We start from the raw sequence: 14994 nt of genomic DNA, 5'->3' as shown, positions 1-14994 counted from the left end.
TGTGCACACCTATTATGTGCAGTTGTTTGAAGCAGATCCAACGAGGAAGATTTGGTTTTCCCAGCCTAAAATTGCTACTCCAGCCTGGTGGGTTTGGGCACGTGTAGGCTGCATGCTGGGGAAAGAAGCCTAAAACAGCACGGAGCAGGGCTGAGTACTCAGGTGTTGCGTGGTCCCTGTGCCCTGAAGATGCACATAGCTGCGTGGACTATTTGGGGTGGAGGCCAAATTTCCTGATTACTAGCTTGGGAACACATTTTCTACACCCTGCAGCCACAGCCTGCAGTTCTCTGCTGCAGCCACTGCACCCACGGGGCTTTACTGCAGCTCTGGCCCACTATTAGGCAGTGCGGGCTGTGGGGTTTGCTGCAGGAGGGATAAATCATGTCCTTTCCTTTTTAGGATTTAAACGTGGATGAATTTGAAGAAATATTCAAAACAAAAGCCCAAGGTCCAGCCATTGATCTGACTTCAAGCAAGCAAAAAATAACTCAGAAAGGGTCGAACAAAGTCACGTTACTGGATGCGAACAGGGCCAAAAACCTTGCCATTACTTTAAGGAAAGCTGGAAAGACGGCAGATGAAATATGCAAAGCTATTCATGTGTAAGTAAAACACTTGTCAGCAAAGAAGTCATAGTCGAGATTTACTGTGGTTTTTGGTAAGTGGAATGGTTTGGAATTGGCAGTTGATGTAAATGTTTCTGCATCTGGAAAAAATCCAAGAGTAAGGATGGAACCATTCTGAATTCCCACAAATCAGCTTCCCTTGTACTGCAGTATGTTAACTTGCAGCTTTATGTTGCTGCATCACTCTATAGGCTTAACAAATTAACACGTCTTTTGTTAAAGAGCCTAATTCCTGTGTATCCGCCGTGTGCCGTTGCACACTGAGTCTCTCCTCCTGTTTACACGATGCTTTCTGTTCCAGTGCACGCTCAAAGCCCAGGGTGTCAGGGGCAGGCAGCTATCGCCGTGCGCTCTGTAACGCACAAGTTCAGCCCAAGTGCACTGGAAGCCTCCTGCATGCAATGAGCTTTACGTAATCGCCCCATGCAGTGCCAAGCCCCGATGTGATACAGGTGTATCCCACAGACGGGGCAGGGGAATTCTGCTCTGCCCTGTCCCCTGGTGGTACAGAGCCTGGGCTGCCAGCTCCGTTCTGAGCACAGGTGGACCTGCTCCTTTGGGCTGCTGCTGGAGTCGTTCAGAACCTGGTGGTGGTCGTGGCCAAACATCTGCTATTTCTCTCAAAGTGAGATCTGCAAAATTTGCAAGTACAAGCATTTCACTGGGCCTGGGGAGGAGAGTCACACAAACCTGCTGTGGGTTGAGGCAGCTCCAGGGTTTACGGGGCTCTGGCCCAGTTGTGTAAAATAGCTCTTTGTTCCTCCCAGCACATCTTTGATAAAAAGGAGATGTGGCCACGCAGGGGTGGGGGCACTGGGCACGTTGTTCAAAACAGAAAGAAGACGCCAAACAGCAGTGTTCCCATCAGCACTTCTGTCTGTGTCATCTGTTCAGTGCTACCTTGTTCACACCTTCATGTGCAGGCAGCTTCATGTGCAGGGCTGTGTCCCTCAGCCCAGCCAGGGCAACACGAGCAGGGGTAGCATCACAGCGTCTTTGTAGTTTCTCACTACTTTAGCTGATGTGTAGCTGAGCAGTGTAGGAGGCAGAGGTTGTGCCACTGGCAGCCTTCTCATTTCTTTTACTTGTCCGTCACTTCAGGCAGACCCTTGTTGTGACACCGCTTCCTCTGGCTTTTTGTTATCCCCCAGGTTTGACCTGAAAACGCTACCAGTGGATTTCGTGGAATGCCTCATGCGGTTCCTGCCCACCGAGAACGAAGTGAAAGTGCTGCGGCTCTACGAGAGGGAAAGGAAACCCATCGAGAACCTGTCCGACGAAGACCGCTTCATGATGCAGTTCAGCAAGATCGAGAGGCTGATGCAGAAAATGACCATCATGGCCTTCATAGGCAACTTCGCAGAAAGCATCCAGATGCTGACCCCGGTGAGCAGGAGACAACCCCCGGAGATGCCTCTGTGATGCATCAGCTGTGCAGGAACAGGGTTCCCTGAGGCATCAGCCCCGACATGAGAGTTGCTCTCTGTGGCACGAGTCAAGCTTGGGGGGAGCATTGCAGCCACATGCAGGCGTGGGGCAGCCAGTGAAGGTTATAGAGGTCTTAATTTTTCTAAGAGATGGTTTGAGTGTCATGGAGTGATTATGAGTTCTCACGGAGGCAGATTGAGAAATGATTACATGAATGAAAAAAGTGTTTTTCTAGCTATGCTTTCATTTATCAATGACTCAGAGATCTCAGGTGCTCTTTATATGGCAGCTTGTATGCTGGGCTGCTCCATATCATCCTTCTTTTTCCCTGTAGAAGTTTAAAACCAGTTTAAATGAAAATCTAGTTGTTTGTGTCATCGGATAAAGTTACTATCAGTGCTGGGCTGGGAGCTCTTTGATGTGTGTCCCATCCAGTCTGATGCATCTTTCACAGTAATAAGGACTGAAATGTAAAGACAGTTTTACTCAACCACATCTGAATGTGCTAAATCTGCAGTGCAAATGAATTATTTGAAATCCTGACATGCCAGGGCAGGGTAACATTCATGCTAGGGCCCACTGAATAGATCAAAACTATTTTTTTTTTTTTTTTTTTTCCAAAATGTGAGTGTGTTGAATTTTAATTTTACTTTGGGGTTTGATGTGCATTAACTAACCCTCTTGCTGTGTTTATCTGCAGCAACTTCACGCAATAATAGCTGCGTCTGTCTCAATAAAGTCGTCCCAAAAGCTTAAGAAAATCCTGGAGGTAGGTCTGATTTTGGTTACGTTCAATAGCTCAACCACTCGCCCCGTGTGTGTGCTGGAAGCATGCATGGATGCCTACATACAAACTCTCCTTTCAGAGGTTCCACAGACGCTGTGCATTTGTCCTGAAAATTCGTGTTCTGCTCTGTTTCTTTCTGGCAGATAATCTTGGCTCTCGGTAACTACATGAACAGCAGTAAGCGAGGAGCTGTGTATGGATTTAAACTACAGAGTTTAGACCTGGTGAGTAAACTGGAGGTGATGGGGCCGGTGCCTTGTGGGGGCACAGGCTGTGATGCATTTCTTGTAAGCTGACAGTGGCTGCTGGCTGCCTGGGGGCTCAGCCGGGGCTGTCCAGCCAGTAAAGGCAGCCTTCCCACCACACCGTATGAATTTACTTGGCTTATCATCATTTTGGAGGCCCCTCAGGAGAAGGACACAAATCCTCAGAGGCTTTGCAGTCCACAGTTTGAAAAGCACCCAGTAAACAAATACAGGGGCATTTGTAGCTGTCCTTGTCGGGTGGAGAAACACCAGGAAAAAGCAAACACCACTTGAGTCACTCTGTTTGGTGTCCGCTGCACCTTAACCCAGCAATCTTTTTGCCTTTTCTCCCCAGCTCTTAGAAACAAAGTCAACAGACCGAAAGCAAACCCTGTTGCACTACATTTCCAATGTTGTCAAGGAGAAGTACCAGCACGTATCCCTCTTCTACAACGAGCTCCATTACGTGGAGAAGGCTGCTGCAGGTACTGTAACCACTGGGACCATCCGAAAAATAAAGACAGGTGGTTTAATGTGCGTGCAAAAATTGGTCTTGTAGTAAAGCCAGTGTGGGACAAGATGCTGAATTCTCAGTGTCAGCAGGCTGGCTGAGCTAGTGCAGGCACAGGGATCGGTGCTGTCACTGTCCTGTCACAGCAGTGACCTCCTGTGCCCAGTGAGTGGTGGTGGCAGTGCTGGTGCAGCAGGCACACGTGGCTGTGTGAGGGACTTCAGGGTGAGCCACACAGGCTGTATGACACACCGCTGTGTTTGGGGGCACTTCTTGGCGAGGAGCTGTTCATGCTGTGGGTTTGGGTGCTTGCGGAGCAGGAGTGGTTCAGTGATTTCATTTTGTTTCCTAGTGTCTCTTGAAAATGTCCTCTTGGACGTGAAAGAGCTCCAGAGGGGCCTGGACCTGACGAAGCGTGAGTACACCATGCACGACCACAACACGATGCTGAAGGAGTTCATTCAGAACAATGAAGGAAAGCTGAAGAAGCTGCAGGATGATGCCAAAATAGCCCAGGTAATTCGTAATTCTTGGAGACTGACACATGGGTTTGAATGATGCAAAAAGCAGAGCACTGTCTGTGCACACAGAGGTGTTTTCTGCTGAAGCCAGACTAGTTTGCAGCTGGTTGTGCTTTGAGTGAGGAGGCACTCTCCAGGTTCCCCTCCATTCTGATTTAAATGTGTAAAATGGCCATTACTTGTGGAATGGAGATTTGTTGGCCTGTTGTGGTGTATAAAAAAACCTCTTCCATGCTGTTGTCCTCACACATACTGTATCCTCACACATACTAACCACCCATTCTTCCTCCTTCGTTGTGAGACTGAGTTTAGATTATTTGCTTGTGCTAGTATTTTCCTAGCATTTTTTCTTCAGGCTGCAGATGTATCTTACCTCTGTCTGCCTGGTGATAACCCTACAGATGTTCTTCTCAACAAACTCTGTGGTTCAAACCCTCATGCTCCCTTTTGAGGCAGGCTTCAGCCCATGAGTGACCAGCAGCGTGTCACTGCAAAAAGGAGCAGCAGTTGTGTGAATTTGTCCCTGAGTTCGTATGCTAGATGTAGATGTGCTGATGTCAACCAAGTTTCACACCCTGAGGAGATGTGGACTCTTACACTGAGTTCTGCAGTAACGGCTGGCGAGTATATCATGAAGTGTGTGCAGCACAGTCACCGTCTGCTTTTTGTAGGATGCCTTTGATGATGCTGTGAAGTACTTCGGGGAGAATCCCAAGACAACGCCCCCCTCAGTCTTTTTCCCAGTGTTTGTCCGATTTGTGAAGGCCTACAAGGTGAGCAGGAGCATCCTCATCTTCTCTTCCGTCCTCAACATTTATTTGGGACTCGTGTGGCTCAGGGTTCCCAACACAACAGCTTGTGGCTCCCTCTAGCTTTGATGCAGCGTGAGCTGTCCTAGAGAGCACAGTAACACCGCCGGAGGCAGCACAAATAGTTGTTTTGGGATTACTTTCAGGGCTGAAAGACAATACAGCTGTCTGAAACGCTGGAGGAGTCCTCAGACTCTGAATGTCTGGGAGGCTGCAGTTTGCACCTTTAACCCTGAGTATGCGTCTTTTGGGATTGGGAGGGGGAGGTTGCGTGACCTACAGAGGTCTCTCCCAGCCCATTTTTTCAGACTTTGTTTCGAGGTAGTTAAATTGCTACACCCTAAGCTTGTTTTCTTGGAAAGTCCTGCGGTAGCAAATGATTGTGTTATTTATTTTTAATATTTAGGTTCTCTGTGGCAATTTGAAGCTATAACCTGTTTGTTTGTTTGTTTGTTTGTTTTTTGGGTGATAAATAGCAAGCAGAAGAAGAGAATGAGTTGAGAAAAAAGCAGGAACAGGCCTTAATGGAAAAACTTATGGAACAAGAAGCACTGATGGAGCAACAGGACCAAAAGGTATGAACCACAGGCTGGAGCCATCATCTTCATGTTTTCCTGAGAATTCAGAAACCACAGCTCTGTGTAAGAACTTAGGTTGTCTAGACTTACAGTTGCCCAGAAATGTAGTCCCGAGAAGTTTTTTTCCTTATGGGGAGAAAACCAAACCGGGCTAAAGGAATCCAAGTGTACAGTTATGCTACTTTGACATTTGCAAAATTCAAGAAAACAGAATAGACAGAAAGTCACCTGGCCCATATTGCTGTTGGTTATTTTTTGTTCTGCTTTGGCCTTTTATCTGTCTGAAATCCCGCCTGTATGAACTGTGCAGAGCCTCCCTTCTTGCAGGGACACGTAACGTTCCTTCCCAGATCTCCCTTTTAGAGCGTGGCAGCAGGAGTCAGCCCCGTGTTACCATTTTGTAGGAATTTTCCTGACCTCTTTTTTTTCCTGAGCTAATGCTTTAGATTTGCTGTAGGAGGTTTCCCATGGCTCTACAATGGCCGCTTCGGTGATTGATGCTGCTTCACACAGCTCTTGTCATTAACAGGTATCTTTAATCCCAGCCAGGCATTTTCCCTGGGAAAGGAAAGCCTGTTCTCATTCCCTTCATGCTTTTCAGAGGTAAAAGGTTGGAGTTTCAGTTTCAAGTGAGGAGAAGGCTTGGAACTAAATTACAAATGTAAGAAAGAAAAACAGCCTGGCAGCCAGGGGAGCTTGTGGCTCTGGCCTTCCTCTCCTTGGGATGTGAGCTCACCCTGGCCTTGGGTTTTCCTGGTCTTGCAAAATTGGGCAGAAAACTGGCAGCTCCTCTTTGTTGGTTGCTGCAAGTGGGATCACCTGGTATTTGAAATGTTCAGGAAAAGAGGAACAGGGTAACTGGAGGTCAAGCCTTACAAATCCTCTCTTTGCTTTCAGTCTCCTTCACATAAAACAAAGAGACAGCAGCAAGAGCTAATTGCAGAGCTCAGGCGGCGGCAAGTCAAGGATAATAGGCATGTGTACGAAGGGAAGGATGGTGCTATCGAAGACATTATAACAGGTAAACCCACTTTGTTCCACAGTCCCAGAGGCCCTTTCCCAAAGGACAGAAATGTGTATCTGCCTAGTAGCTGTCGTAAGTGCTTTATGTACTTCTTGAGGAGTGTTACTGGAGCACAGCTTAGGAAATTGTTTACTTGATGTGAATCAAATGTAGAAACTTACGCTACTGGTACGTAACAAAAACCCCAATACCTTGCTTTTACATGTCCACTGTCAGTGCTGCCCGAGTTTGTGACCAGCACAGGCCCTGGACATGTGCTCTGTTTCTCTGCTCTTCTCTCAGCATGTTGGGACCCACTCAGGCTGATACTAGAGTAGGCAGCTCAGTGCCTGACCTCAGCAGATACTCCGGTGGCGATATGCATGCCATGCAGATCTTTCCCAGAAATCTTTTTTTTTTACCCTTAAGTGGAATGAATGATGGATGTTTAACATTATTAAGAGCCTACATTTTCATTAAAATGTACTAACAGTAATTGCAGCACATTATTGCACAGTTACAGCAAATCATTTAGTCAAACCTGAATGATTTATGACCCTAAACTGCTTCTGGTTTTACTGCTTTTCAGTTTGTTAGACAAAGCCCACACTGATCACCAACCTAGGGTCACAGGGAGAGGCACAGAACCCGCTGGCACAGCCAGGGACAGCCGGGACACTGTGTGCAAACGTTTGCTGATAGAGCTGTCGTCTAAATTGTACTTTGCTCAGGAGACAAGTAATTTTTATCCATACATCTCCTCTGATTGTGGTACATGGATTTTAGTGCGCGTTCTTCCCCTGTGATGTGGAAGAAACATGATTTTAACACTTTGATAGCTGTACAGTAATTTATTTCTGTTGCACAGAAACTCAGAGAAAGGCCTTTGGGCAGGATTTCCTTGGCTCCTTCTCCTGAATGTTTTCCATGCCATTTTTTCCTGCAGGAGGGGAGGAGAGCTGTTTTATCTCTCAGTAAGGAAAGCCAGAGAATTTTTGCCCAACGAGATGACAGGGTTGAAACGCTTTTGCTGAAGCTTTCACAACTCTTTTTAACTTTGATTAATGGCTTCCTAAGATAATAGTCTCTAGGAGGCAGACTTGCTGTAATATCTAATAGCTGACTGCTTCTGCAACTCCTCCAGACTCCTTGAAACTCAAAGAGTTGACGAAGTGGTTCTCCTGCTCTGTGGGGGAAACAGATTGTGGGAGAGGTGACAATCCACATGCAAATGGCAGTCCAGTGCAGGAAGGGCCAGACTCGAATAACCCCAGCATTTCCTATGGTCCTGTGTCCAGCATTTCTATTACAGGGCTTTCTCTGAGGTCCTCAGGCCATGTAATAACACAGGGAAGGCACCGAATGTCAGGTAGAGCTTGAATATGGCCTGCAAGATCTTTATCAATGGTATGGAAATAGTCAAAAGCATCATTTAAAACTGGCTAGTGCCTCATGAGGCACACAGAAAAGCCCTGCTGGTCTGGAACAGGCCACTGTCAGAAACCACAGCCCTTTCTGGAGTGATGGCTTTTCCATTTAGCAACAGGCTTTCAAAACCATTGAAAACTGTGTAGTATGAGAAATACTCAGAGACTTTGAACTGCCTCGTTCCCAAATGCTGGTAGTGTCATGAGACAGCTGATGGGAACATGTCAAACCGTTCCTGGATGTCCTTAACCAAGCACTAACAGTGTACTAATGCGACAGATCCTGCTCCTCACTGCTCTGTTTGTCTGTTTGGCTGTTATTCCCATGCAGTGCTGAAGACTGTGCCCTTTACAGCTCGAACCGCCAAGCGTGGCTCTCGGTTTTTCTGCGAACCTGTTCTCACTGAGGAATTCCATTACTAAACTATTCCTCTTTCACATCTGATGCTCTTAGACAAAAAAAAGGTTGCTGTAGCTTTTTGACACTTCTCCATTTGTACGGACCCCAGCCAGGACCATGTGAATGTTGAGTGTATAGTAACGTCCGGTGTCCGCCTCAAGTTGTCTTGTTGTCACCCTCGTTGCATGCTCTCATCCTGCCCTAACTTTTTATTCCATCCCATCGACTTTGTCTTCGATGCTTTTGGCCATCCTTGCACCTCAAAGGCATCTCTAATCCTCATGACAAGTGCCATAGAACAGCAAGTGGTGGAAGTCACGGCAGCGCGGTGGGGGCTGGCAAGGCTCAGGGGCCAAACGCAGCCACGCGGTGACGGTTCACTTGTCTTTTCTATGGCCTACAGCTCCTCCCTGTCTGCAGGTCTCCATATTTAATACGCATGTAATAAATGGGCTGTGTGCCACGCAGAGTTACGGTCTGCATGAACCAAAGGGGACTCTTGTGGGCTCTGCTTTCTGGCTTGGAGGGGTTGTCCGTAGCAATGTCCGTCCTCTGCAAGGAGCCGCGGTTTGTTTCCGACTTTCTAACCAGCACCTGCATGCCTGCATGCCAGATACGGAATGAAACGGACAGCATCGAGTCTCCTCTCATTCGGTCACATCCACGTTTAACTTTTTTCAGTTCCATGCCAACTTTATCTAAAATGAGAAACGTTTATGGGGCATTACCCAGGTCCAGTGCTCTTGGTGGGCTCAGCACGAACGGGGGGAGACGGAGGCAGCAACGCTGGGGAAACTCGGTTATTTGCCAGAAGCAGGGAAATTGTGACGATGAAAAGCTTGACATGGAACTGAGCAATTTACATCTTGTGGTGTAAGGTGTAAGAAGGGTGTGTTTAACCCCGCATGTTTGTTAACACTGTTGTCTTGAATTAAGGATCGAGTGGCTTAAGAAGACAACAGTGTTTCACTTTGCCATGTGTATTTTTATGAATGCTTCTAATAAAATTGCAAACTATAATCAGCTCAACAATTATTTGCTCTTTCAAGTTAATTGCTGTGTTATCTTCCTGGAGCCAATCTTCAAAGCAGCTTGGAATTTGGTTAGCAAGAGGCAAGGGTGGCCCTCTTGTCCTTTCCTCTCCTTGTCTAACCTCCTCTCGTAGCCTCGGCCTTACCCCTCCTGGTGCTCTGTTGGCTAACGTGCCCGGATCTTTGAACGCTGAGTTGACTTGCTCTTCATTTTCCATCCCATTTTTACTTAACCATCATTTTGTGTTTGTTTTTTTTTCTTTTTTTTTTTTTCTTCTGTTTAGCCCTAAAGAAGAATAATATCACTAAATTTCCAAATGTTCACTCGAGGGTAAGGATTTCTTCTAGCACACCGGTGGTGGAGGATACACAGAGCTGGCAAGCATCACTTTTTACTTAGCTTCCTCCTCTCTCTGTATGCCAGACAGCCTCTCAGTAGTCGTGGCTAAGGGTAGAGCTGGTGAGAGCCCAGAGGCCAGTGCAGGTCCAGGCCCTGTCCTCACCCTTCTGTATCAGGGGCTCGGTGGCCCACCGGCTGCTGACCCCTGCGTTTTCCCCTTTCCCTCCCGAGGTTAGCCCCAGGTTGGAGGTCAGCAGCCTCGTCCCCAGGTTGGTTTAGCTCCTGGTTCCATGGTCCCCATCACCCCCCCTTTGGGTACCAGGGATGGGCCGAGAGCCCCAGCACGGCCCCTTCTGCCAGGGGCTGCAGGGCCTGGGACTACCAGGAGGTTCGAGGGAGGCCGTGCCCAGCCCAACACAAATTCATTTCCCAGGCAAAAAAAAAATTAAAAATCTGCCTGCCCAGGAGGTGCAGCGTGCCCCTCACATACTGCACCCTGCGGGGAGACAGCTCTGCAGCACAGGGAGCCCCCCCGGTCACCTCCACAGCGCTCCTAACACCGGCTCTCGTTCCAACGTCCATCTCCAGCTTTCTCCATCGCTCGACCCATCGCATGCTCAGTGTCTCCCTTCTCTTCCCTCCCGAGCTGTCACCCCCTAAGCAGCAGCCGGGGCGGGCGGGGGCAGTTTTTGTGCTGTGCAGGGGCGTTGGGGTCAGCAGCAGCTCTGCGGGCTGGTGGTGGTGGTGGGGCAGCCGTGGGTCTGCAGTGGGTCGCAGAGGAACGGCTGCTTTTAACAAACGGGTGGGTGGGGAGCATGAAGTCAGGCTGTTCTGATAAACTCACAAACCCCTGTGCCCCGTGCTTCCTATTCAGTGAGTTTCATGCCGCATTGCAAAATGCCTGCAGCTCCCATCAGGGTTTTAGAAGCTGCGAGACCGAGTACGGCAAACTGGCTTCAGCTGCTGTTGCCTTTGCTAACGAGGCTCATCAGCACCAGCTGCCCAGGGGCGGGGAGAGGCTCAGGCCAACCTGACCGTGCTAACTCCATTTGGGCTCAGCTGCACCTCGGCGCTTCCCCCAGCGTTTCCTGCTGCTTGGGCGCGGGGCCAAAAGGGCCCCTCAGCCAGCGTCCGCTCACGGCTGCGCCCCTCGGGGTGACGGCCCTGCTGCTGCTCCTACCCAAGCTGCTTTGATTGGCTTCCAGCAGGACCTTTCCTTGTCTAGAGAGGGTGTGTGTGCGTGTGTGTGCCCTGGGGGCGAGACCCCTGTGCTCACGGCGGCCGCTTTCCTCTCCGCAGATCTTAGAAACCAGCCGTACCGACGGGCCGATGCGGTGAGGAGAAGCGTCCGGCGGCGCTTCGATGATCAGAACTTGCGCTCTGCAAACGGTGCTGAAATAACCATGTGAGCTGGAGACCTGCGCCTGCAAAGCCGAGGGGGTGCTCGAGCGATACCTTGTCCACGTGAACTGTGTGCTCTGCCGCTTTCCGACAGCCTTGGGACCGGTCACGGTACTTTCCAAAGGGCTCAGAGACCTAGAAAATGCATAGGAACGTCAGCGATGGGCTCTCCACTCAGCTGTAGCTAACAAGTGCCTAAAACTGAAGTACCTGCTCAAATTAATCAAAGCAATAGGACTTGATTTGATTGGGTATCTTTTTACACCAATACGTTACTCAGTATTTTTAACCAAAATGTAAAATATGTGTTGGTTTCGGGTGTTTGGTTTGGTTTGATTATATAAAAGTTTAGCGGCCGTCTGTCGACCGTACCTGGATCCCGACTGGTTGTGAACAGGTGGTACCGGGATGTGCTCTGCGGAGAGCTCCCTGAGCTCGGAAACGCATTCCTGCGCTGTCAGCTGAGGGATTTACCTTGGCTTCAGATGCACTTATTGGCTTTTTCTTTTTTTTTAAAAAGAAACAAACACTTAAGGGCTTTTTCTGTATGTAATAGGGAGATGATGACGAGAAGACCCGTTCCTTTTTCCACCATACACAGACTCCACAGCACTGTAGGTAGGACGTGGGAACACGTAGGTCAGCGATCACACGATTAGTAACAAACGAACACTGTTCTTCTCCTTAGGATTCTGATTTTGGCGGTGTGCAATGCGGGGCTGAGGCATGCGGGATACTTGCGGGGACAAACGCATTGCCAATGCACAGGAGAATGGTGGCTGCGGCAGTTACTGTGCTCTTCAGATAGGGGCAGCTTTTGAGTAACAGTGTATTTATTAATTAGCACTAAGGTATTAACATCTCAGTAATCAGTATTAGGCTTCTGAGGACCATTCCAGTTCAGTTACTAGCACAGAGAACTCATCCCGTGCCCTGCTGTGTAGGATTAACATCCCCTTACACCCCAGTTCGCATCTACGTTGTAACCCCCCCGGCGTCCTTCGACAATCGAGTTCAAATTAAGTCCTAAGGTTCGTTTGTTGGGTTCATCTGTTCAGTACCACTCCAGACGGGTTCCACATTGCATTTCCAAAGCTTCAAAAGGGACGGGAGCTGCGCTGTGCACGCCCCGCTGCCAGTTTGCCCCAGTACCCCAGAGTAACGGGACGCAGCGCTCCGTGCCGGCCGGGCACTCGATTTTCTCAGACGTGAAGAACTGGACTGCAGATCAAGTTGTACTTTCCAAGATACATTTTGCTTACAGCTTACCTTTCCTGGTATCGATGCATCAATATGTTAATTGTAAAATTTATTGTATAGTATTTAACCACTGAATTTCTTTTCTTTTACGTTGTGCTTATGTGAACCACTGGTGAAGGTCCCATTTTCCTCGGATAATGTGTAGTTATATGATAATCTGTTTTTAAATGTACAGATATTTTGCTACAAAATTGGTGCAGTTTTTTATGGTTTTTACACTTCTCTTTTATTCCCACTTTAGCCTCTGGGTAATATTGTAAATATTGTTTAAAAAAATGCATCAGCCTGTGCTATACAATCTGAATGTTATTTTAACTTATAGTTTTTGTTTTTATATTTAACTAAATGGACAGTTTGGGGCTCAGTTACCACATTGACCTCTGCTTACCTATTTACAGGAAGTTTACTTTAAAACTGCCACCTTCTTGCATTTACAGCAACATGTACTTGACATGCTAAAGAGAACATGCCACATGGCCTCTTTCTTCACTGCTCGTGACAGAAGAGTGTTTGAATCTGTGTAAAAAATCTGGCAATTAATTTAATAAATTGGTAGTCAAATGGTTGAAACCAGTAGCTTTCATATTCTTGAGCTCAAAGGTATTATTTTAAACTTCAGACAAAAATTCTCATTCAACTGGACTCTAACGCTGGCATGTTCTCTTTAATATTTTTCTAGTAATAGACCTGCTTCTTAGCAATATTAGAAATGTTTTATAAAAGCAGTTCATGTTACTTTCCTGGTCTGTTCCTGGCATAAGATCAAATAAACTATTTACACTACTAGCCCGCAATCCTGGCTTTTTGGGCTGTGTGAGCTGTTCAGTGCCCCTGCTCCTGGTGCTGCCGGTGGGCACAGCCACGGTGCGCTGCAGCCTACATCTGGCTTCAGCTCAGGGCTGGGTTTTAAAAAGAAAAAGGACAAAGAAGGAAGGAAGAGTGGTTCTTTGGGGCGGTTGGAGTCTGGACAAGGCTGGAAGTGAAGCACCGAGGCCAGTTCGCCCTCCCCTGCCACCATCCCGCCCAGGCAGAGCCTCCTCTTGCAGTGGGTGCCCCCAGCAGCACCCAACTCATGCAACGCCCATTGAATGTGCAACGCTGCTGCCCACCGGCCCCAGCACCTCAAATACTCGTCTTGTGCTTCACTACGGCCTTGCCCAAGGCCCCAGGTCCCTGCACGACACAGCCTGCGGTGGGAAACACCCAGCACAGGAACACGGCCGTGCCCCCAGCAGCCGCTCTGCAGCAACTGCCAATAATCACCAGTCAGGGGTGGAAAGAGTTTGGCTAGCAAAACACACAAAAAAAACACTATTAAAGGCCTAAACTAAAAGAGACAAACTTCATATTTTAGCCAAAATTCAGATTTAATTTTAGAAGGTTTAACAAAATAAATACAGCGGAATGTGGGGGGGGAGCATGGGGCTGCCAGCCCCGGCCCCCAGGCGGCTCCGAGGGTCGGTTGCCTTCAGGACGGCAGCAAAGCAGAGCAAGTCAAACACAAAGTTAAACATCATCATAGGTACCCTTAACATTTAAAAATAACTGCTTTTGCTAAAATCCTTTAAAGTTCAAGGCAGAAATGAAGCATTTGAACGCAGAGCATCTTCGTGCTGCCCAGCGGGGAGGCACAGGCAGGGGATCGCCACTGCAGCCTGGACAGGCCAGCAAAGGGGTGAGGCCACAGAAAAGGAGGGAAAAATGAAACAAAACAAAATGCCCACTTAAAAAGTCTTGTCATTTCCCTTAAAATGAAATTATGCCTTACCAGGATTATTTTTTAAAAGCCTCGTTTTAAGATTTTTTTTTTTGGAAGATCTGATTAAGAGACGTAAAAAAAAACATTTGATTTTTTAATTATTTTTTTTAATGGAAAAATAAAGGCAAACCTTTTTAAAAGCAGTATTTTCTTAGAAACACATTTTCCTTATGTAAGTTCAGCAAATGCAAGGCATTAGCAAAATACTGTACACAAGTTCTGTGTTTGCAAACCATTATGACCAAACCCTAAATCCGTTCCCCCTGCATTTCCCCATCCTGCATCTATATCAATGTAAAGCCAGTGTAAGACAAGATTTTCAGCTAACCTCATGTTCTAGAAATCATTTGCAGTTTATTTTTTTCACTTGGGCATTGCTGCCTGTTCCACTATTTACACATTTCCATCTTAAAAATACAAATCCAGGGAAGTGAGCTTACAAGGGTAACAAAATACGTGGGTGAAGTTGCTGCTGACCGCGCGCAGCCCTGGGAGCATCGAGTTCCCTCTCTGCTTCATGCTGCCGGGGAGCGGCCTGGAGCAAAGCCCCTGCCAACGTTTCAGGCTGCAGCTTCCCAGATTTGACACAACCATTTCACCGTAATGAAGGAAATACCACACATCCTGCTGCCCAAACCCCTGCATTTATTTAAGTGATGGGCAGTGAGTGGGGGATGAGCAATTAATGCTCAGCTGGAAAGCAGCAATACCACAACAGGCCCTGGACTGACCCTCATCTCCATACCAAATGATCACAGTTAAAAAAAGTTATTTCCTGCTAAATAGATCAGCTGTCTCCAGCATTTTGCATTTCAAATGACTAATTCTGATCTCGAGCAGTATTCTTAAGAAGCCTGAGTCACGT

The 14994-nt window shown here is 47.7% G+C and overlaps 1 protein-coding gene across 5 annotated transcripts in view; it reads left to right on the top strand.

Annotated features, from left to right (window-relative positions):
* The window catches only part of FMNL2 (formin like 2), a 102723-nt gene extending 89567 nt beyond the window's left edge, over positions 1 to 13156 (top strand). The window contains exons 17-27 of one of the 5 annotated variants that reach the window (XM_068686920.1): positions 403 to 605; positions 1781 to 2015; positions 2758 to 2826; positions 2988 to 3068; positions 3445 to 3574; positions 3953 to 4116; positions 4793 to 4894; positions 5407 to 5505; positions 6406 to 6529; positions 9654 to 9700; positions 11009 to 13156. In XM_068686920.1, the coding sequence (XP_068543021.1) occupies positions 403 to 605; positions 1781 to 2015; positions 2758 to 2826; positions 2988 to 3068; positions 3445 to 3574; positions 3953 to 4116; positions 4793 to 4894; positions 5407 to 5505; positions 6406 to 6529; positions 9654 to 9700; positions 11009 to 11047 (1293 nt within the window). In that variant the 3' untranslated portion in view covers positions 11048 to 13156. Of the gene's footprint in view, positions 1 to 402; positions 606 to 1780; positions 2016 to 2757; positions 2827 to 2987; positions 3069 to 3444; positions 3575 to 3952; positions 4117 to 4792; positions 4895 to 5406; positions 5506 to 6405; positions 6530 to 8269; positions 8404 to 9653; positions 10654 to 11008 lie in introns of those variants that run through there. The other 4 variants (XM_068686918.1, XM_068686919.1, XM_068686917.1 and 1 more) reach the window with 4 other exon arrangements.
* Positions 13157 to 14994: the final 1838 nt, after the last annotated feature.

This window comes from Anas acuta, chromosome 6, assembly GCF_963932015.1.
Source record: "Anas acuta chromosome 6, bAnaAcu1.1, whole genome shotgun sequence".
Classification (NCBI taxonomy): domain Eukaryota; kingdom Metazoa; phylum Chordata; class Aves; order Anseriformes; family Anatidae; genus Anas; species Anas acuta.
The sequence above is the reverse complement of the archived record's forward strand: the minus strand, read 5'-3'. Positions and strand labels throughout refer to the sequence as shown.